Below are 19,539 nucleotides of genomic sequence, written 5' to 3'. Positions count from 1 at the left end.
GCGCCGTGCCCGCCGGCCTGCCCGGCGCGGGGGCTGTGCGGGGCTGCCCGGCCGCGTCTACAGCGGGGGTGGGGGGCGCCCCGGCTTCCGCGGCGTTTGTCCCTCGGCGCATCCCGTCCGCGCCGCCCGGCGTTGCTAGGACATGGGGCCCGCCCCCGCCCGCTCATTGGCTACGCCTCTTCCGCCTTGTGCCGAGACCGCTATGGAGGCCGGAAGCGAGAGGAAGGTACGCGCCGCGGTCCTGTCCCGCTCTCCCTGAGGCCTGTTCCGCGCGCGGGTCCCGTCCTGGGGGGAGGGACCGTGACCGCGACTCTGTCTGCAGCGGTCGCGCGAGGAGCCGGCGGAGGTGTCGGGCCCGTCCGGGGAGGATGAGGACGACTACGAGCCCTACGTGCCCGTCAAGCAGCGGCGGCAGCAGATGGTAACGGGGGTCGGGGTTGGGGCCGGGGGGGGCGGGGCGGGGCGGGGCCGGGGCCGGGGCTGTGGGTGGCCGCCCTGACCCCGGGCCCCGCAGCTGCAGAAGCTGCTGCAGATGCGGCGCAAGGGGGCGACGGAGGAGGAGCCGCGGGACAGCGGCAGCGAGCCCCGGGGCGACGAGGACGACATCCCGCTGGGCCCCCAGTCCCACGTCAGCCTGCTGGACCAGCACCAGCACCTCAAGGAGAAGGCTGAAGGTGGGCAGCCGGGCCGGGTGGGGGGCGCGGGCTGGGGGCGCCCGTGGGCTGCGGCCCCTAACCCGACCCCGCTCCCTCCCCCGCAGCCCGCAAGGAGTCTGCCAAGGAGAAGCAGCTGAAGGAGGAGGAGAAGATCCTGGAGAGCGTGGCCGAGGGCCGAGGTGGGTCTGCTCCCCTCACCCCACGCTGCGCCGTGCTTGGGGCCGGCAGAGAGAGAGTCCCGGGAGCTGCTCGCCTGCTGCTCCCTTCCCCCAGAGCCAGGTCCCGGCTGCTCCCTAGTGAGCGCCTCCCAGCCCGGGGCCTACACGGCCCCAGAGTCTGGGCGTCCACCCCTGCACAGCAGCGCCGGCTGTGTTGGCCTCCGTGTCGTGGCTGCCTTGGAGCCAAAGCGGCGCCCCGTGAGCCGCCTGCCGCAGGCCCCTTTCAGCTGAATTGCTTCTTGACTTCCTCGCAGCGCTGATGTCTGTGAAGGAGATGGCAAAGGGCATCACGTACGATGACCCCATCAAAACCAGGTGCGTTCCTGGGACCCCGGCTGCAGCGGAAGGGAAGGGGCTGCCCCGTGGGCTTGTGCGCAGAGCGCTGGGCTGGGCTCTGGCAGCCTCCTTGCTCCCCCACCTCTGCTTCAGGCCCGCCGGGTGATGCCTGCTCAGACTCTGAGGCCAGGCAGGACCGAGCAGGGTGTGGGCGTGGGCGAGGGGAGGTGTTTCTGCCTCGTCCCAGTAAAGAGCTGTGTCCCGTGCAGCAGGGGAAAGTGAAAGGCTGCCCCTTCCCCACTGCGCCCTGACACCGTGTTGCAGGGCAGGCGAGAGTTGCAACCAGCCAAGAGACGAGAAGGGGAGAGCAGGGAGTCGAGGGCACAGTGCAGGACCTAGACTTGGCCGTGGGCTCCCCCGTCACTGGCTTACACGAGGGGAAGGTTCCTTGTGGGTTGGGGGCGCTGTTTTGGCTTAGGGCCACACTGAGCCTGGTGCCCTCAGGGACAAGGGGGAACACTGAGCGGGTCTGGTCCGGGCTGACCCCCTCTGTGTCCTGGTCAGTTGGCGGGCGCCGCGCCACATCTTGGGCATGTCGGAGGCACGGCACGAGCGTGTGCGCAGGAAGTTTCACATCCTGGTGGAGGGCGAGGGCATCCCACCACCCATCAAGAGCTTCAAGGAGATGAAGTTCCCTGCAGGTGATGCAGGGGGAGGGGGTGTTGCTGGACGGGGGGCACAAGTGTGCGGAGGAGTGCAGACCAATGCAGAGCTCCCTTAGCCAGGTTGCAGGTCATGAGGAGAGCGTGGCTTCATGCCCCCAGTCCTCTGTCTGCTGGGTGGGGGCCTGGGTGGATGCGTGTTGCTAGCCCAAGGTGGCGTGGGGTCCAGTGGAGGGGCCGCAGTGCCATGGTGCTGATCCCTCCCTGCCATCATGTGCACAGCCATCCTGCGGGGCCTGAAGAAGAAGGGGATCCAGCAGCCGACACCCATCCAGATCCAGGGCATCCCCACCATGTGAGTGCTTGGCCCAGCTGCAGTGCTGCTTCGTTCCCTGCCTAGTGTTGTGGGTGGGGTGGCTGACTCCTGGCAGCACCCCGGCTAGGTGGCTGGCAGGATACCCTCAGCCCTAGGCTGACCCTGCCCCTGCGTCTCCGGCAGCCTCTCCGGCAGGGACATGATTGGCATTGCATTCACTGGCTCCGGGAAGACCCTGGTGTTCACCCTCCCAGTTATTATGTTCTGCTTGGAGCAGGAGAAGAGGTTGCCATTCTCCAAGAGGGAGGGGCCCTACGGGCTCATCATCTGCCCCTCGGTGAGCACACATGCCCCCAGTGGGGGGTCATGATGAAGGAATGTGGGCACCAGCGCACGAGAACTGTCAGGATGGGGCAGCTTGGGGTGGGGCTGGGGAGGCAGGTGTTAGTGCCAGCCAGCTGGGAGCCTTGTCTTTGGGGTGACAGACTGTTCTCTGCAGCGGGAGCTGGCCCGGCAGACCCATGGCATCCTGGAGTACTACTGCCGCCTGCTGCAGGAGGACGGGCTGCCCCCGCTGCGCTGCGCCCTCTGCATTGGGGGCATGTCTGTCAAGGAACAGATGGAGACCATCAAGCAGTAAGTCTCATTTGCCGGCCAGTCAAGGCAGCACTGCCAGAGCTCTTGCTCTGCTCCCCAGCCTGGCACCAAGGGACAAGCTTGCATGCAGCAGCCAGCTATCTCAGGCCTGCCTGGGTGGTTGCTTCAAGCCTGGGGGAGGGCTCTCAGCCTGAGCTCGCAGGATGGGCACACGGGAGGCCACGCAGCACAGCTACTTTGTGCCCTGGGCTTGTTTTCTGCCTGCAGTGGCGTTCACATGATGGTGGCCACGCCCGGGCGCCTCATGGATCTGCTGCAGAAGAAGATGGTGAGCCTGGACATCTGCCGCTACCTGGCGCTGGATGAGGCTGACCGCATGATCGACATGGGCTTTGAGGGAGATATCCGCACCATCTTCTCCTACTTCAAGGTACTAGTGGGGAAGCCAGTGAGCATGGGCTCCTGCCCCTGGGGCCTGCTGCCAGCGGAATGCCCTCCCATGCTGGGCAGTGGGTACTGCCCAGTTTCAGGCCGCCACCTGGCCGTCTGAGGGGATGGTGGTGCTATGGCTGGATTTCTTGTTGCCTGGGCAGACTCCTGCTGGCTACCACTGGCTAGCAGCTCAGGCGTCTCAGCCCTAGGGCTCTGCCCTGTGCTGGGCCTGTGATTCCATGTGGCTTCCATGGTTGCCAGGCTTCCCACTTGCCACACCTGGCTTCTGGCCCACGGGGCACAGCTACTGGGCATGGCTGCTGCCAAAGTAGGCGTATGGGGCTTGCGGAGTAACATTGGGTCACGTTCACCTGCCTGGCTCTCGCAGGGCCAGCGGCAGACCCTCCTCTTCAGCGCCACCATGCCCAAGAAGATCCAGAACTTTGCCAAGAGCGCCCTGGTGAAGCCCATCACCATCAACGTGGGGCGAGCAGGAGCAGCCAGCCTGGATGTCGTGCAGGTGAGGGCCTGGAGGACCCCCAGTGTCTACATGGGGAGGGGAGACACACAAGCAGGCTCCTGGGGTCTGAGTGTCCCCAGCCTTTCCCTGCTGAGGGCTCAGGGCACAGCAGCTGGGTCGCATGTGCTCTGCTCTGACTTTTGCCACATGCTCATGCACAGGAGGTAGAGTATGTGAAGGAGGAGGCCAAGATGGTGTATCTGCTCGAGTGCCTGCAGAAAACCCCACCGCCCGTGAGTTCCATGCTGCAGCTGTTTGGGGCTTGGGAAGCCTGTGGGTGATGGGGCCCAGCCCAGATGGGAGCTGCTTGGGCTGACATGAGAGAGGCTTCTGATACTGTCACTGCTGTCGGCCCCTGGGCTGGGGCAGGAGGGCCCACGAGCCTGCACCTGTGAACTGTCTCTCCAGGACCCAGTGGGGGTTGGGGAAGGAGGGCAGCACTGTTACCTGGCCAGCTAGGTGGGGCCCTGGCTCCCTCCAGCAGAGGCTGGGCCTGCGGCCCCTGACACCAGCTCCTGCGGCAGGTGCTGATCTTTGCGGAGAAGAAGGCGGATGTCGACGCGATCCATGAGTACCTGCTGCTCAAGGGTGTGGAGGCTGTAGCCATACACGGAGGGAAAGGTCAGCATAAGCAGTGGGGGGATGTCTGCCATGTGCACCCGTGGGGGCCACGTGCAGTCTGCAGAGTGCTTCCCTGTGCAGTGGGAGCTGCCCACATGCACCTGCAGGGCACGTGCTGGGCTCACCACAAGGGCAAGCCCTGTGCAGACAGTTGGGCTCAACTCCCGTGTCTGAGCTATGGGTTGCACCAGGTCCCCCATCCAGCATCAGTGCAGGGGGTGGGGGTGTTGTGCTAGCAGGGTATGGTCCCTACTAACTGCTGGCGCCGGCCCCACAGACCAAGAAGAGCGGACGAAAGCCATTGAGGCCTTCCGGGACGGAAAGAAGGATGTCCTGGTGGCCACGGACGTGGCCTCCAAGGGCCTGGATTTCCCAGCTATCCAGCACGTCATCAACTACGACATGCCGGAGGAGATCGAGAACTATGGTGGGCAGGCATTCTGGGCCTTCCTGTGGGCCCCGCAGGGGGTGGGCAGCTTGCTGTGGGCACTGTGATGGGGATGGAGGTGGGACACTTGGTGCTGGGCTTGACTCCCAGGTGGCAGGAGCTGGGTGGGGGGCCATGTTCAGGCTCCTGCTTTGGTCCCCTGGCCCTGACCACACTTGTCTTCCCACAGTGCACCGCATCGGGCGTACAGGCCGCTCAGGGAACACGGGCATTGCCACCACCTTCATCAACAAAGCCTGCGGTGAGCGTGTGGGGGGCGGTCTGCTGGGCTGGGGCACACTGAGCTGGGCAAGGTGTCCTCCGTTTGCCCTATGGGCATTGCCAAGCTAGTGATGAGGTAGCACCAGGTGGGTACTGGTAGAGCCATGAGGAGCCCAGTGGCTCAGGTGGTGTTGGCCTGGGGTCAGGGTGGGGAGGGTATCGAGGGTGCTCCTCTTCTGTGGTCAAGCGGCCCTGTGCCCCACACCATGACGTTGCACTATAGGGGGGCATTCTGCCATCCTTCCCCTCTGAGGCCCAGCTCTGCCCTATAGCCTTGTGCTCAGTGTGGCCTGCGCTACAGGCTCCTTCTGGCATCTGTGCCTGGAGCCTGTGCTGAGCTGCCCCTCTGCCCCCAGACGAGTCAGTGCTCATGGACCTGAAGGCACTGCTGCTGGAGGCCAAGCAGAAGGTACCACCTGTGCTCCAGGTGCTGCACTGCGGGGATGAGACCATGCTGGACATCGGAGGTGAGAGGCTGGGGGCGGCGGCACTTCTGCTGCTGTTCTGGCCCTAGAAAGGGCTGGGTCCTGTCCAGGGAAGGGGGCTCTGAGGTAGGGGAGGGCGAGAGCAGCTGCAGGTAGCCTGAGCCATGCGCTCTGGCAGTGGCTGCACTTCTGGGACTGATAGTCTCCAAGAGCTGTGGGGGCTCACCCATCCCGGGCAGTGCCCCTGCCCCTGCCCCTGCCCAAGCTCACTCTGATCCTTCCTCCTGTTGCAGGGGAGAGGGGCTGTGCCTTCTGCGGGGGGCTGGGCCATCGCATCACAGACTGCCCCAAGCTGGAAGCCATGCAAACCAAGCAAGTCAGCAACATCGGCCGCAAAGATTACCTGGCCCACAGCTCCATGGACTTCTAGGGCTGCCTGCCGGGCACCAGCCCCTGCCCAGATGTTGTGAAGGGGTGGGGTGAGGGGAAGGTGGCTGCTCCCTGGGCAAGTGCCAGTCGCAACAGGAAGGCCACGTTAGCCCCAGGCTGTGGGGCGGCTGGTCCCTGCATATCAGGCAGCCGCACTGTGTCCTGCTCCAGGCCCCTGGTGCATGCCACCCATTCGCTGCTGCTCCAGAGGGGGGCTGCGGTTCTGGCGCTGGGAGGAAGTGCTGTGACATGTGGCAGTGGCCTCTTACATCAGCCCTACTGTTGACACGCTGAGATTGAGCAAGTGGGAGCCTCCGGGTCTGGTGCACAGCACCACCCAGGGCTCTGTCTGCTAGGATGCCTGTGGCCCTGCCAGGACTTCCCCAGTGTAGGGGATGCTCAGCATCTTCCTGGGGCTGCTGGGCTGGGCAGGAAGGGGCAGTCCTAGCCGTCAGCCCCACCCCATTGCCCTGAATTGGGGCTGAGAGAGCCTGCCTTGGGCAGACTTGCAGCCCCGCCTGCCCGTTCTGCCCCACTGCTCTGCTCTGGCGGGGGCAGAGCCAGCTCCACGCCCCACACACCAGAAAGGGGAAGTGGAGGCAGAGGGGGAAGTCTGCCACTGCGCTCCTGCAGCAGCAGCAGCCTCAGCTCCTGTGGCCAACGGCTCCACAACCCAGGCAGCTCAGGCCATGGAGGGGCCTGTGAAGGATGGGATCCTTTATGTCCAGCACTTCAAATTTGGAAAGGTAACGGGCTGGGTACAGGAGCAGGGCTGGGCCCCAGGCCTTGCTGGCCAGGGGGAGGGGCATGTGGTCTCAGCCCCGCGGCACTGTGCAGCTGTGACCAGCAGTCCTAGTGCTCCTGATGCTGCTCTGGGTGCTGCCTGCAGCAGGCGCAAAGGGCAATAAAAGCTTTTACAGAGCACAACATGGTGTGTGTGTGAGGGGGGGAAGGTGTGGAAGCCCCTTGTCCTCCCTGGGGCTGAGCCCCCCTGCTCCGGCATTGTCCCAGGGTGCGCAGGGACCAGTGGTTGCCAGCAGCCCAAGTGGGATGGGGATGGGGACGGAGACGGAGACGAGCCCAGTTCCCTCACAGGGCTTGGGTTTGCAGCCAACTACCCCACAAGTGCTGATACCCTGCAGCCACAGTCAGGCTCTGACCCTCGCAGTTGCAGCTGGGGGCTTTCAAGGCAGAGCCTCGATTGCCCCCTGTCCTGGAGGTGCCAGGTCCCCCAGCAGCCTGCCCAGCTCAGCCTGGGTGACCTTGCCAGGCACGAGGGAGATGCTTCCTGCAAGCTGCAGCCCTGTCCCTCAGGTTGGCAAGGGGTCCAGCCAGGGCCGGGTGCAGCCCTGTTGGCCCAGTGACAGGCCGGGAGCACAGTGCCCATCTGGGCAGCCTCCATATCCCAGCACAGGCTGAGCGGAGCAGGAAGGTGCAGCCCCCACATGGGGCAATTGGTGCAGCTGTGGCTGGGGGTGCTTCTGGGCCTGGCTGCCCCCTCTCCTCAGCCACCACGTGGGGGCTGCGAGGGGAGGCTGCAGCTGCCCCTGTGCCCTCACCTCGTGACCTGCTGGCTGCTGCAGAGCTTCCCCTGGGAGGAAGGGGTGGGTGGCGCTGGCGGGGCCTGGCCCATGTGTCAGGTGCAGGGCTGCTGTCTGCTGTGAGCGCAAACGGCCTGATTTGCATAGGGCCTACGCTGGAACAGCCAGGCTGCCCCACCTGCCGGGCCCCCAGGGGCAGCACGAGGCTGGCCACAGCCCCCCAGCCTGGGTGCCTGGGCTTTGTTCTAGGAGCTGCTGGGCCCAGAGGAAGGGCATGAGACGCCCGAGGGCTGAGCCTGTGGCCTCAGGGCAGGCACAGGTTCCAGCTTGAGCGGGTGCTGCAGGGGCAGGGTGCCTTTCCCTGCCTGGCGGTGGCTCCAAGCAGCATCCTACCAGCTCCATCCCTGGCCCGAGGGTGCTGAGCCCTGCCCATCTACCCACCCCCAGAGGTCCTGGAAGAAGGTGCGGGTGCAGCTGTTTGCGGCTGGCCCGTCAGGTGTGGCCCGCATGGAGCAGTTCACGGTGCGGGACAGTTCAGGGCCTGAGAAGGCATCGCTGCGGCGGGGCGAACGCCGGGTGCTCCGGCTGGCCGACTGCGTGTCCGTGGGGCCTGCTGGCACTGAGGGCTGCCCCCGTGGCACAGCCGCCTTCTGCCTCCGCACCCTAGACAAGAGCCACGTGCTGGCGGCCGAGCAGCCCGACGAGTGGGTGGCGCAGCTCTGCCAACTGGCCTTCCAGGTACAGCGGGCCCTGGCTGGGGGGCGTGGGCAGCTGCATCCAGCACCATGGAGCCATGTGGGAGGCTCAGGTGGTGCTACAGCCCCTCTGCTCCTGCCCCAGCCCCTGGAGGTCCCACTGTCAGGTCCCTGGACCTGCCCGAGCTCCATGTCCCCGTCCCGTGCTCCCCAGGGACTGGCCCCAGCAGGGGATGTGGCTCATCTCTGCTTTTCAGGGCACGAAGGAGATGGCTCCAGGCAGCAACAGGGCCTCGCCCAGCTCTGGCCTCCACATGGAGGAGAACACGATCTACTCGTCCTGGCATGCGCGTAGGTGCAGGGGGCCCTGCCCTGGTGAGGCGGTGGACGTGCCTTACAGCTGGGGGGGGCTGCCATGTCAACGCGGGCTCCGTTCCTCCGACAGCAAACGAGTTCCCAGTGCTGCTGCTGCGGACGGAGGCCTCCACCCGCTGCGGCCTGAGCGGGCGCTACCTGCTGGCCGTGCTGCCCGAGCGCCTGGTGTTGAAGGAGCTGCAGACGCGGCAGCCGCTGTTCGCCTGGCCCTACCCCTTCCTGCGCAAGTTCGGCCAGGACCAGGTACCGGCAGGGCCCCGCAAGCCTGGCACCCCGCCGTGTCAGGGGACGGAGGTCCTGCGCCCCGGGCAGCGCTGGGCCAGTCCTGGGGCCCTGGCCTTCCCCACCCCTTACCCCCGTGTGCCCACAGGCCGTGCTGTCCTTTGAGGCTGGCCGCCGCTGCGACTCCGGTGAGGGCGTCTTCACTCTCAGCACGGGCCACGCTGCCGAGATCTGTGGTCTCATATCCGCTGCCATCGCCCGCCAGAGGAGCCAGGAGCCCTGGCAGCACCTCGCCAGTGGCCCCGAGGGAGCACCACCAGTGTCCTGGGCCCTAGAGGACGGAGGGGCCACGCCGCCCGCCTGGCTCCAGCCCGAGCACCCTCCCCCCCAGCCCTGCTCGCGGGAGCCAGGGGCTCCAGACAGGGCGGACCGCACCTTCCCCATCATCTACGCCTCCATTGCCCGGGGGCCGCAGCCCCCGCCTGCTGCCGTCCAGCCGGAGCCGGAGCCGGAGCCGGGGGCCTGGGGGCCGCAGCCCTCCGAGCACCTGTACGAGAACGTGTGCGGCCTGGACCAGGCGCCCCCGAGCTGGCACCGGAGCTGCCGGGAGCCGCCCGAGGGCAGCAGCGGCCCCGCTGCGCCCATCTACGACAACAGCTGCATGCTGGCCCCGGGCCGGAGCGGCGCCCCCAGCCCCCCGGACCCCGGCCCCGCGCTCCAGCCCCGGTACCAGCGGCTGCAAGACGCGGAGGGGCCCGACAGCGCGGGCCCCGGCCCGGCCCCGGCCAGCAGCAGCCTCCGCCGGAGGCTCGTGACGCTGCTGAGCAGGGAGGCGGCGCCGCCGGTGCCGAGCCGGACGCCCAGCCCCGCGGACCGCACCTGAGCCGCCCGCCCGCGGGAGGCGGGCCGGGGGAGGCGCAGCGGCCGTCCCGAGGGCCCCGGCGGCCCGAGCCGAGCCGAGCCGAGGAGGCGGAGGCGGCGAGGGCCGGGCGCGCCCGCCCCCGGACAGCGACGGCGCCGCGACCGGGAAATAAAGGCGGCGCCGGAGCGACGAGCAGAGTCTCCTTGAGCGCGGCGGGGCGGGGCGGGGCGGGGCGGGGCTACGGGCTGCCCCGCCCCGGCGCGGCCGCCGCGGGGCCCGGACCCCCACGGGACGAGCGCCGGGGCCCGCAGCCGCGCAAGCGCAGAGGGGGGGGCGGGGCTTAGGCCGGCCCCGCCCCCGAGGGTACATAGGGCCCCGCGCGGGGTGCGCGGCCCGCAGAGCGGCGCGGCGTCAGGCTCGGCTCGTGCTGCAGCGCCGGCGCGGCGCGGCCCGGCCCCGCGCAGGTCAGCGGCCGGGGGGGGCGCGGCGCGGCCGCTGGAGGAGGCGGGGCGGGAGCCCGCGGTCCCGCCGCGCCCCGCACGGGGCCTCCGAGGCGCGGGGCCGGCGCATGCCGCGGTCGCCCCGTGCCGGCAGTGCCGGGCGCGGTGTCGTCTTACACGCGTCGGTCGCGTCGCCCGGCCCCGCCGCGCCGCTCACGGTGTCCCCTCCCCAGGCATGAGCGACATGGACGCCTACAAGGTGGTGCTGGAGGGGCCGGCGCCCTGGGGCTTCCGCCTGCAGGGGGGCAAGGACTTCAACATGCCGCTCTCCATCTCCCGGGTAAGCGCGGCCCGCTCCCGCGTGCGCGGCCGCCGCCGCCGCCGGCAGTTGCCTTATAAGCCCTGGAATGCGGCGGCGCGGCGGCCAGCTGGCAGCGGGCGGCCCGGCCCGGCCCGCGACACGTCGCCCGGCGCGATCCCGCGCTCGCCGTGGGGCACCCGCGCTGCCGGCTCTCCGCGGCCTGTTGGGGTCGGGCGCGGGCGCGCGGCCCTCCCGGCTGGGGCGGGGGCAGGGCAGGCCGTGTGCCCACGGAGACCACAGCGCCCACGCTGGCCTCGGCTTCCTCCGGCAGCCCCGGCGCTGCCCTGCCCAGGAAGGCGGCGGTGCTGGGTGGGCACGGTCACTGGCGCAGCCCAGGCTTCCTTCCTCGGCTCCTTAGCACGGTGCCTCCCAGCTAGCGGGGCGCGGGCGGTGCCCCGCCGGCCCGTGGGGACTTGAGCTCCAGGCAGTGGTGCTCTTTGCTGCGGGGCAGGGGCAGGGCAGGTGCTCTGGTGCGTGCAGGGCTGGCCGCCGCGTGAGCGACGGGGGCAGGTGGGGCAGGCCTGCAGCCCCATCCCAGCTGTCGGAGGTGGCGCTGGGGCCGGGGAGAAGTGCTGAGCTCAGCCAGGAGGAGACAAAAATAGGCGCTGGTCATCAGCAGGGCTGGGGTCCCGCAGGGACATGGCCCGGCTTCCCCCGAGTGCTGGGCAGGCCTGTCCCTTGCCAGCCAGGAACGGCTGGGCGGGGGCCGGGCCGGGGCAGTGCAGGGAGCAGGATGCGGCTGCAGGGCTGGGCTGAGTGTGCGAGGGGGCAGCTCCCCTGCCTGGTGGGGGGTCCGGGCCGGCACAGGCTGCTCCGGCGCTTGGAGCCGGGAGCTTTCCCAGGCTGGGCTGGGCTCTGCTCTGCCCCCAGGCCCAGCCCGGCTGGGAGCGAGGGTCCGCGAGCGCCGGCATCCCTGCAGGCGCTGAGCGGGTGCGCAGGGGCGGCGCCGGCATCGCGGGGGCCTTGGCCCGGGGGGAGGGGCCTGGGGGCCGCCGCCGGGATCTGGCTCGCTCCTTTTATGTCCATGTTGAGCCAGAGAAGCGTTTGGCTCCGGTCCAGGAGCCTGGAGCTCCCCCAGCCCGGCCGAGGCAGCTGGAGCAAGAGCCGCGCTGCAGGCAACGCAGGGGGTGCGGGGTGGCCCGGACCCACACGCCCACCCCCGGCATCGCGTACCTAACCCCAGCCCGCGGCTCCCGCACAAGATGCTTCTCTCAGGCCCCCAGGGCCGAGGCAGCAGCACCACCCTTGTCCGCCTCGGAGCTGCCCATCCTGGCCTTGCTCCCTGCTCTCCGCCCCGGGGCCAGGGCTGCTGCGGTGCTGGCGGCTGGGCTGGACTTTCCCGTGGGGGGGGCGGCCCCGGCGGGGATCGGTGCTCACAGCTGGGATGAGGTAACGTCTGTCCGCGGACGGGAGATGGGGGAGCGACCAGGGCTGGCCAGGGTGGGGGCGCCTTTCTCCCCCCACCAGCCCAGACACAAAAGCCTCAGAAATGCCTGTGGTTCAGGCTGCGACAGGCCCGGGCCTGATGCATGGGCTGCGCCGGGACGGCGAAGCTCTGACTCACACCCGGCTCCCGGGGACGGAGCTGCTCCTGTCTCGGCCGGCAGAGCCGCCGGGGGCGCCCGGTCTCCGTGCCGAGGTGGGGCCTGGCCCGGGCCACGCCAGGGAAAAGCGCCCCAGGACGTGGGGGGGGATGGGAGTAGGTATCTGCCCCAACAGTGCCCCCAGCATCAGCCAGGGCAGCAGTGTGGGCACTTGGCTTCCCCCAGGGCAACGGGGCAGCATTGCTCGCTGCCCAGCTGACACTCTCTCTCTCTGCGCCCGCGGCAGCTGACGCCCAGCGGGAAGGCGGCGCAGGCCGGCGTGGGCGTGGGCGACTGGGTGCTGAGCATCGATGGCGAGAACGCCGGCGCCCTGACCCACATCGAGGCGCAAAACAGGATCCGCGCCTGCGGCGACCGCCTCAGCCTCAGCCTCAGCAGGTGCCGGCCCGGGCAGTCCCCCGCGGGGCCGGGGTGGGGGGCACCCGGCTGGGCACGAGCAGGGTATAGAGGGGACCAGGGCGCTGTGGCCTGGCGCAGGGCTGGCAGGAACGTGCCTGTGGGACGTTGCAGGCGTGTGCGTGTGCTGCCGGTAGCAGCCGGCTGGTCAGTGGGAGGCTGCGGAGGCCCCCTTGCTGCAGCCCTGTAATCTGGGCCCCCACCACCCAGCACAGCTGTATGCCCAGGGCACTGCCCGGGGCTGGGGCTCAAGCAGGAGCCTGTGTCTGGCCCATGCTGGGTCCAGCTGGCAGATTTGCAGAGCAAGGCCGCCTGTGTGCAGGGCACGGGGTAGAGCGTTGCACGGTGGGCGCTGTGGTGCTGAGGCCACACGAGCCTGCAGCTGTTGCTTACCCAGGCTCCATCTCTTCTCTTGCAGAGCCCAGAACCTCGTGGGGAAGCCACAGAAGGTACGTGGCGCCGGGGCTGCGGGGGGCTGTCGGGTGGGCTAGGGACACCAGGAGACCTGGCTGGCAGGACCAGCCGCGGCAAGCAGCTTCCCACGGCTCCACTCGGGGGGCTGGTGGTGCAAGGCCTTGGCACCCCCGGCTGCCACAGCTGCTTGCTGCCTGTGAGCGCCAGGTGAGCTTGGCTTCGTCCTGCGGGCAGGGATGGGCTGCACTGCCCTGCATGGCTGCTCCTGGCTTCCTAGTGCTGCCGTGTCGCACTTGTGCAGCTCCTAGGCCCCCTGCCCATGCAGAGTCTGACCCCAGGGTGGGGGCATTGCCTTGCAGAGCCACTTGGGGCTGGGCACGTCCTCTGTGGCCTTGTGCCCAAGCCAGTGCCCCACACCTGCACCCACGCTTGCTGCTCGCGTCGCCAGCCGCTGTCATGTTTTGTCTCCTGCTCAGGATGCCCCCCCCCACTCTGAGCCCCTGAAATACAGCTTTGCACCTAGCTCCGCCCTCAACAAAACTGCGCGGCCCTTTGGGGCCGGCGCCGCCCCAGTGACGAAACCCGTGACGTACACGCCCCTGGCACCTGCCAGTGCCCCGCAGCACAACGGGTACGTTGCTGTCCATCACGCTGCCCCCAGGTGCCCTGGCCCAGCCTGGGCTTGCCCTTGCATGCTGGACCCATGCCCGTGCATGCCCCCCACCCCACCCCACCATCCCTGGGGTGTCCAGTGCCCCCTGGTGGCTGGTGCTGGGTGTTGCACCCCCAATCCTGTGCCCATGGTCCGAGCTCCCCCCGCCTGCCCGGCCAGGGAGCCCTGGGGTCCCATCAGTGTGTGCACTGCCTGCTGCCAGCCCTGCGCGGTACCCTCCATTGCGGGGTGTCGTGCGTCTGGGGCCGCGGTTTGGGTGGCTGCTGGCGGCTTCTCTGGGGCCTGCCCGGGACTCCCACTGTCCTCGCTGGGCCTACAGTGGGGTTTTGCTGCGTCCGAGCCGGGTGTAGACCTCACTGCTGGAGGAGGGGGGCTGGGGCTGGGGCTGGGTCTCTGGTCATGTGGCTTGCGCCGTTGTCCGCTCGCGCCGAGAGGGTCCTGCGGCCCCAGAGCAGGGACAGGGTTGTGCGACCGTGTGCAGTGAGGGGTTCGACTCTGCAGCCGTCCCCAGCCAGTGCGCATGCAGCGAGGAGCGTGGGGATGGCTGAGCCGGGCTCCATGCGGTGCTTAGCTCTGGCAGGGCCTGGCCCCGGCCCGCTGGGCTGTGTGGAGCAGTAAGGGGCTGTGTCCCTCCTGGATGGTGCTGGTGCCAGGCGGGCTCTGTGGGGCAGCGCGTTTCCGGGCTTTGCTGCGATACTCCCTGCGGTCCGGGCTAACCTCTCCTCTGTCTTCTCTCCTCTCTTCTCCCGTCTGCTGCAGGTGCACAGCCCTGACAAGTCAGTAAGCCTCTGCCTGCTCTCTCCTGCATGCCCTTCACTGACCTTTGCTCTGTTGGGGACCTGCCCTGGAGCCTGGCCCTGCTGAGCGGAGCCTGTGGCTTGGGGGGAGCTGGCCCATGGGCTCTGCCTGCCCAGCACTGCCTCTGTCCGGGGGCCGTGCTCGTCTGGGCCCTGACTGGCCCCTCGCGGGGGCAGGAGCTGGCCTTGGCCCTGGAGAGCAGTGTGGTGTGCTCAGGGGCCCTGCTGCTGCCACCATCAAAGGGGTCCATGTGCGGTGGTCACCCAGGCCTGGAGCAGACTCTGCCCTGCTGGGGCCGTGCCTGTGTCTGGCAGGGACAGGAGCAGCTAGGAGGTGTCTCTGGGGTAGTCGGTGGGGTTTCCAGGGTCTGGGACCTCCTCTCCTCTTCTCTCCATGAGGCTCCTGCTCTCGTTCTTCTGCCATGCCTCCCTCCCTCACTCTGCCTGCCTGTCTGTCTGTCTGTCTGTCCGACTTCCTGGCCCTGCAGGGTCAGTGCCCGGCCCCCGGAGGTGCGAGCTCAGGCCCACGAAGACCCCCTGAGCACCCTGGGCCAGTCCTACCTGGAGGACAAGTAAGGCAGGGCTGTGCCGCTGCTTGCCGGGCGTGGGGCTGCCGGGGTCCCTCCGGGGCAGGGGGGTGTGCTCGGGGTGGTGGGGAGCTGGTGCCTTGGCTTTGGGCCAGGTGCTCTTGTAGGAGCACTGGGGTGCTGCGGGCAGGGGCTGAGCACCCTGCCCTGTCTGCCCAGGCACTCGCTGCGGCTGGAGAGCCCCCCGGGCATCCCCCACAGCGACTCCAGCAAGAAGCGGCTGATTGAGGACACGGAGGACTGGCGGCCCCGCACTGGCACCACCCAGTCCCGCTCCTTCCGCATCCTGGCCCAGCTCACGGGCACAGAGTTCAGTAAGTGCCTCCGGCTCCCGCCCGCACTGGCACCGCGCGCGCCTTCGGCCGGCCCAGAGGGCTCTGCCCTCCCCACCTGTGCCCTGCGCCGTGGCCTGCCCGTCACCGTGGGATGGTGGTCCTGGGGCTGCAGGTCCCTGCGGGGTCCATCCCGTGCCCCCGGCCGGGGGCTCAGGCACCTCCTGCCTCTGACTCTGCTGTTCTCTTTCTCTTACTCTCACTGCTCAGTGCAAGACCCTGATGACGAGGTTGCTAGAAAGTCCAGGTAAGGGTGGGCCGAGGAGCCCCGGGCTGTGGCGTGAGCCTGGGGGAGCCGGTCCTGGCCGCCCCTGTGGGCACAGAGCTGCCTCCTGCTCCGGCCGCACCTGACCCTGCTGCCAGCTGTCTCTGCCTTGTTCTCCTCTCGCTCTGACCTCTCCTCTGCCCTGCTCTGTCCCTGTCCGTCTGTCCTTTCTTCCTTCCAGAGAAAAGTTTTTCACGGAGCTGCAGAGCCCGCGCTACACCCGCCTGCGCGACTGGCACCACCAGCGCTCGGCCACCTCCCTCCACGTGTAGTCATGAGGGCCGCGGCCCAGCCCTGCCCACAGCCGCACCGGCATCACCGCCCTGGCCTCTTGCCCTGCGGGGACGCTTGGCGCACGGTCACTGCTCAGGCGCTGTGTGGAGGGGGTGGGAGCTCGGCCCGGCGTGGCCTCGAGCCAGCCTCAGGGCTGGTGCCCACGGCTGCTGGAGGGGAAGGCGGCCCCCGGGCCTGCTGTTCTGCTCTCCCTGGCCAGCCTATGGCCGCGGCCTGGAGGGCAGAGCCCTGTGACCCCCGGCACCTGCCACACCGTGGGCAGGTGGCTGGCATAGCCCCAGGGCCTTGCCCCCAGTCTCTTTGTGCTGATGCCCCCAGCCAGCCAGAGGGGCCACGATGTGGGGGCCCCGGCTGGCAGGCCCCACGTGGCCTGGGGCAGCCTGGCCCAGCTGCACCAGTGTTTTGTAGTCCAATAAACGTTCCCGTCCTCATTGCTGCCTCCGCCTCATCACTGCTGTGCGGCCCCTCGCCCGCTGCCCTCGCGGGGCCTCGCCTTGTCCCCGGGCTCTAGCGGAGGTCGTGCAACCCCTGTGTCACCTCTGCCCAGGGAGGGGCCCTGCTCCCACTGTCTCTGCCATCCTGGGGGTCTGTCCCCCCCCCCGGGCTGGGTCTGGAGCATCCCCTGAGTGCCAGCCAGGGCAGGCACCAGGACTCCTCCAGCCCCGTGCCACGCTCCACACTCCCCAGCCCGGGGCTCAGGCCCTGCTGCCCAGTGGCTCCCCCAGCTCAGCCTGCGGGTACACGTTTGTCCTCCCCTTGCCCAAAGCCTCCTTGCAACAGCCGTGCTGCTGCCGCAGCCGCTCTCTGCCCAAGGCAGGTGCTTTACCCTGGGCAGCTGGGGCGCTGGCATCGGGGCAGGGCCTTGGGCTGCTGCTGGGCCTGCGTGTGCTGGGAGAGGAGCAGCCCTCCCCTGCAGGGCATCCAGGCTCAAGTGCGGGCAGGCCATGCATGACGGGGGTCTTTGCCGGCGGGGGGGATCTGGGACATACGCGTGGACCCGGCACCGCGACGCAAGGACACGGGGTCTCTCGCACAGCACTGGCACCGTCACCATGCACCAGACCAGCCACCAGGGGCACTGCCCCACGGGGGGGCGGTTGGGGCAGGCTGGGGTTCCTGGGGCAGGTGGGGCTGGGGCTGCCTGGCCGGGGAGGCCAGATGCAGGCTGGATTAATGGGTTGCTCTGTAGCCAGGTCCCCGTGCCGGACCCGCCTGCGGGGGCAGCGCCAAAGGCGGAGGCTGGACCGGGTGAGTGGGGAGCGCGAGGCGGAGGCCCTGGGGGGTCACGGGGCCCACAGCCCCGGGAGACGCTGCCGTGCGCTGTCCCAGGACCTGCGGCCGCCCCCAGCCCTGCCAGCCGCCCACCTTGGGCCATGGACGCAGCCTTCGCGGAGCGCTACGCCCCGGACAAGACCAGCACGGTGCTGAGCAAGCACCGGCAGCCAGCCATGCCCACGCCCGCGCAGAACCGCAGCTCCATTGTGCAGGCCGCGCAGCAGCCCCCCGAGCCCGCTGGCCGCACCCCCATCTGCTACCACTGCAACAAGGTCATCAGGTGAGCGCGCGGCCCGGCTGAGGCGGGGGTCCGGCCCGGCCCCTGCCCGGCTCACCTGCCGCCTCCCGCAGGGGCCGCTACCTGGTGGCGCTGGGCCGCTACTACCACCCCGAGGAGTTCACGTGCTGCCAGTGCCGGCGCGCGCTGGACGAGGGCGGCTTCTTCGAGGAGAAGGGCTCGGTGCTGTGCCCGCCCTGCTACGACCTGCGCTACGCCCCGCCCTGCGCCAAGTGCAAGAAGAAGATCACGGGGGTGAGTGGTCTCGGCCGGGTGCTGCCCTGCAGCCCCCCGGCCCCCATCCCGATCAGCCCCGCCCTGTGCACGGCCCCACTGCCCCCCAGCCCCAGTCCACCCTGCCCCGGGCACTGCCCCCGTCTTGCGTACGGCCCTATAGCCCTCCCCAGCCCGGATCTGCCCCGCTGCTCCTGGTGGCCCCAGGCTGCGGCTCCCCCCTAGACCCCTGCTCCGTGCTATGGGGTCGGCTGGAGCCTCTAGCTCTGCCCGGGGGGGCTGGCCCTGCCGCCCCCAGGGGGCAGGGCGTGTGGCTGACCCCCTGTCCCCCAGGAGATCATGCACGCCCTGAAGATGACCTGGCACGTGCAGTGCTTCACCTGCGCTGCCTGCAAGACGCCTATCCGCAACCGCGCCTTCTACATGGAGGAGGGGCAGCCCTACTGCGAGAGAGGTACGCACGGGCACGGGGGGCAGCCCTATGCCGAGCAATGTGCCATCCCCCCCGTGCCGCCTGCTGGGGGGCAGCCTGAGCATCGTGGGGTCCCCGCCCGGTCTCTGCTGCTGAGGGACGGGGAGGAGGGGCCTGGGCAGTGCCCCACCAGCAGGTTGCCATGGCGATGGTGTAAGTACCTGCTTCAAAGCCAAGGGCTGCAAAGCATCCTGGGAAAGTGGCAGAGCAGAGGCCTGACAGCGCGGCTGCCAGGAATGGAGGGGGTTGGGGCCCGGGACCGACTGCCCCAGCGCAGGGAGGACAAGGGCTGGGCCGCGCCTGGGGGTGAGGGACCCCAGCGGGGCTGCGGGCCAGGAGCGAAGCGCCCCGGCGTGGGTCCTGGTCGCAGCCAGGCCCAGCTGCAGTCGTGCCCAGAGCAGCTCGCCGCAGCCCCATGCTGTGCTGTCCCCCCCAGATTATGAGAAGATGTTTGGCACCAAATGCCGTGGCTGCGACTTCAAGATCGACGCCGGTGACCGGTTCCTGGAGGCGCTGGGCTTCAGCTGGCATGACACCTGCTTCGTCTGTGCGGTGAGCCCCCCCGGCCTCCCCCGTGGTGGTGCGGGGACCTGGTGGCTCCAGGCAGCAGCTTTGCCCAGTGGTGCCCAGCCTGGGGCGGCCGTGGGGCAGGGTGGGGGGAGCAGGGCCGGCCTGGCCGGGAGCCAGCAGGACCACGGGAGTGGTGGTGGGCCAGGCACCCCCCTCCTGACCGTGCTCTCCTACCTGCACAGATCTGCCAGACCAACCTGGAGGGGAAGACCTTCTACTCCAAGAAGGACAAGCCCCTGTGCAAGAGCCATGCTTTCTCCCACGTGTGAGGGGACCCGTTCCCCCCGCGCCGCCCTGCCCCGCATGCTTCTCTCTGCCCCTCCGCAGCCCCCCCAGAACCAGCAGGCCCTGCCTGGCGCAACTGGCACCACCGCCCCTGCCCCATGCCAGCCCTGGCCTGGGGGTAACAGGGCTCCTGCTGCCAAGGACCGTGCCCCCACCTCCATCCCCGTACCTGCTGCAGGCCCTGCGTGGGGCTGGGCTGCTCCACACGGCCAGCAGCTGGGCCGTGTGCCCCCTGCCCTACACAGGGCCATCTTTGCTGGGGTCCGTGGGCCAGAGCGAGCCCTGCCCCGGCCCTGCGGGTGAGGGCGGGAGGGGGCCCTGCCGTGACCACGCTTGTGCCACCAGCTTCCCTGCCCAAGAGCCACTGCTGTCCCCACACCCACATGCACCCCTGCCCCCCCTGCCCAGCCGGGCTCTGACGTCGCGCAGAGCTTGTAGTGCCTCAATAAACACTTCTGTGCAAGTGCTGGTGTCTCCGGGCGTCTGGCATCGTGCTGCGGCCAGTGCCGGCTCACACGGGGCAGCACCCATCCCTTCCCTGGGGACATCATTGCCCTGCTCCTGCCTCTGCCAGGGCAGGCCCTGCCACGGGTGCCCCAGCGCAGGCAGCTGGGCCCGGCCTGGCAGAAGCCACCAGGAGGGACCGAGAAGGGGCCAGTGCCGCGCAGCGGGGGGCTGTGAGCCCCTGGCTGGACAGAGCAGCACCA

The 19,539-nt window shown here is 69.3% G+C and overlaps 3 protein-coding genes across 9 annotated transcripts; all 3 read left to right on the top strand.

Moving 5' to 3' along the window:
* The first annotated feature begins 5 nt into the window (after window positions 1–5).
* DDX41 (DEAD-box helicase 41) lies at window positions 6–6,553 on the top strand. The gene is made up of 17 exons (XM_090065144.1): window positions 6–226; window positions 323–421; window positions 515–674; window positions 761–835; window positions 1,129–1,189; window positions 1,715–1,851; window positions 2,095–2,167; window positions 2,312–2,465; window positions 2,628–2,764; window positions 2,993–3,155; window positions 3,546–3,677; window positions 3,839–3,910; window positions 4,202–4,298; window positions 4,576–4,725; window positions 4,916–4,987; window positions 5,364–5,474; window positions 5,726–6,553. Exons 1-17 carry the CDS (start codon window positions 143–145, stop codon window positions 5,860–5,862), a joined length of 1,914 nt encoding a protein of 637 aa, XP_089921270.1. The 5' UTR covers window positions 6–142; the 3' UTR covers window positions 5,863–6,553.
* Window positions 6,554–6,775: 222 nt separating this feature from the next.
* Window positions 6,776–9,880, top strand: DOK3 (docking protein 3). The gene is made up of 4 exons (XM_090065153.1): window positions 6,776–8,140; window positions 8,355–8,448; window positions 8,543–8,715; window positions 8,843–9,880. The coding sequence occupies exons 1-4, from the start codon at window positions 7,910–7,912 to the stop codon at window positions 9,575–9,577; spliced, it is 1,233 nt and encodes a 410-aa protein (XP_089921279.1). The 5' UTR covers window positions 6,776–7,909; the 3' UTR covers window positions 9,578–9,880.
* A 9-nt stretch (window positions 9,881–9,889) lies between these two features.
* PDLIM7 (PDZ and LIM domain 7) lies at window positions 9,890–19,298 on the top strand. Of its 7 annotated transcripts, XM_090065148.1 has the most exons (13): window positions 9,890–10,020; window positions 10,230–10,336; window positions 12,188–12,339; window positions 12,776–12,806; window positions 14,204–14,220; window positions 14,730–14,813; window positions 14,988–15,142; window positions 15,371–15,407; window positions 16,909–17,274; window positions 17,346–17,526; window positions 17,839–17,959; window positions 18,414–18,529; window positions 18,730–19,298. In XM_090065148.1, exons 2-13 carry the CDS (start codon window positions 10,232–10,234, stop codon window positions 18,814–18,816), a joined length of 1,452 nt encoding a protein of 483 aa, XP_089921274.1. In that variant the 5' UTR covers window positions 9,890–10,020; window positions 10,230–10,231; the 3' UTR covers window positions 18,817–19,298. The 7 variants fall into 7 exon arrangements, with proteins under 7 accessions (XP_089921274.1, XP_089921277.1, XP_089921276.1 ...); XM_090065151.1 differs by lacking the exons at window positions 14,204–14,220; window positions 14,730–14,813; window positions 14,988–15,142; window positions 15,371–15,407 and adding an exon at window positions 13,248–13,402 and having other exon boundaries at window positions 16,909–16,967; window positions 17,049–17,274; XM_090065150.1 differs by lacking the exons at window positions 14,204–14,220; window positions 14,730–14,813; window positions 14,988–15,142; window positions 15,371–15,407 and adding an exon at window positions 13,248–13,402.
* The last annotated feature ends 241 nt before the right edge of the window (window positions 19,299–19,539 follow it).

This window comes from Crocodylus siamensis, chromosome 10 (genome assembly GCF_052110815.1).
Source record: "Crocodylus siamensis isolate JL-2025a chromosome 10, ASM5211081v1, whole genome shotgun sequence".
NCBI classification, from domain to species: domain Eukaryota; kingdom Metazoa; phylum Chordata; order Crocodylia; family Crocodylidae; genus Crocodylus; species Crocodylus siamensis.
This window is presented reverse-complemented; position numbering and strand designations above follow the sequence as displayed.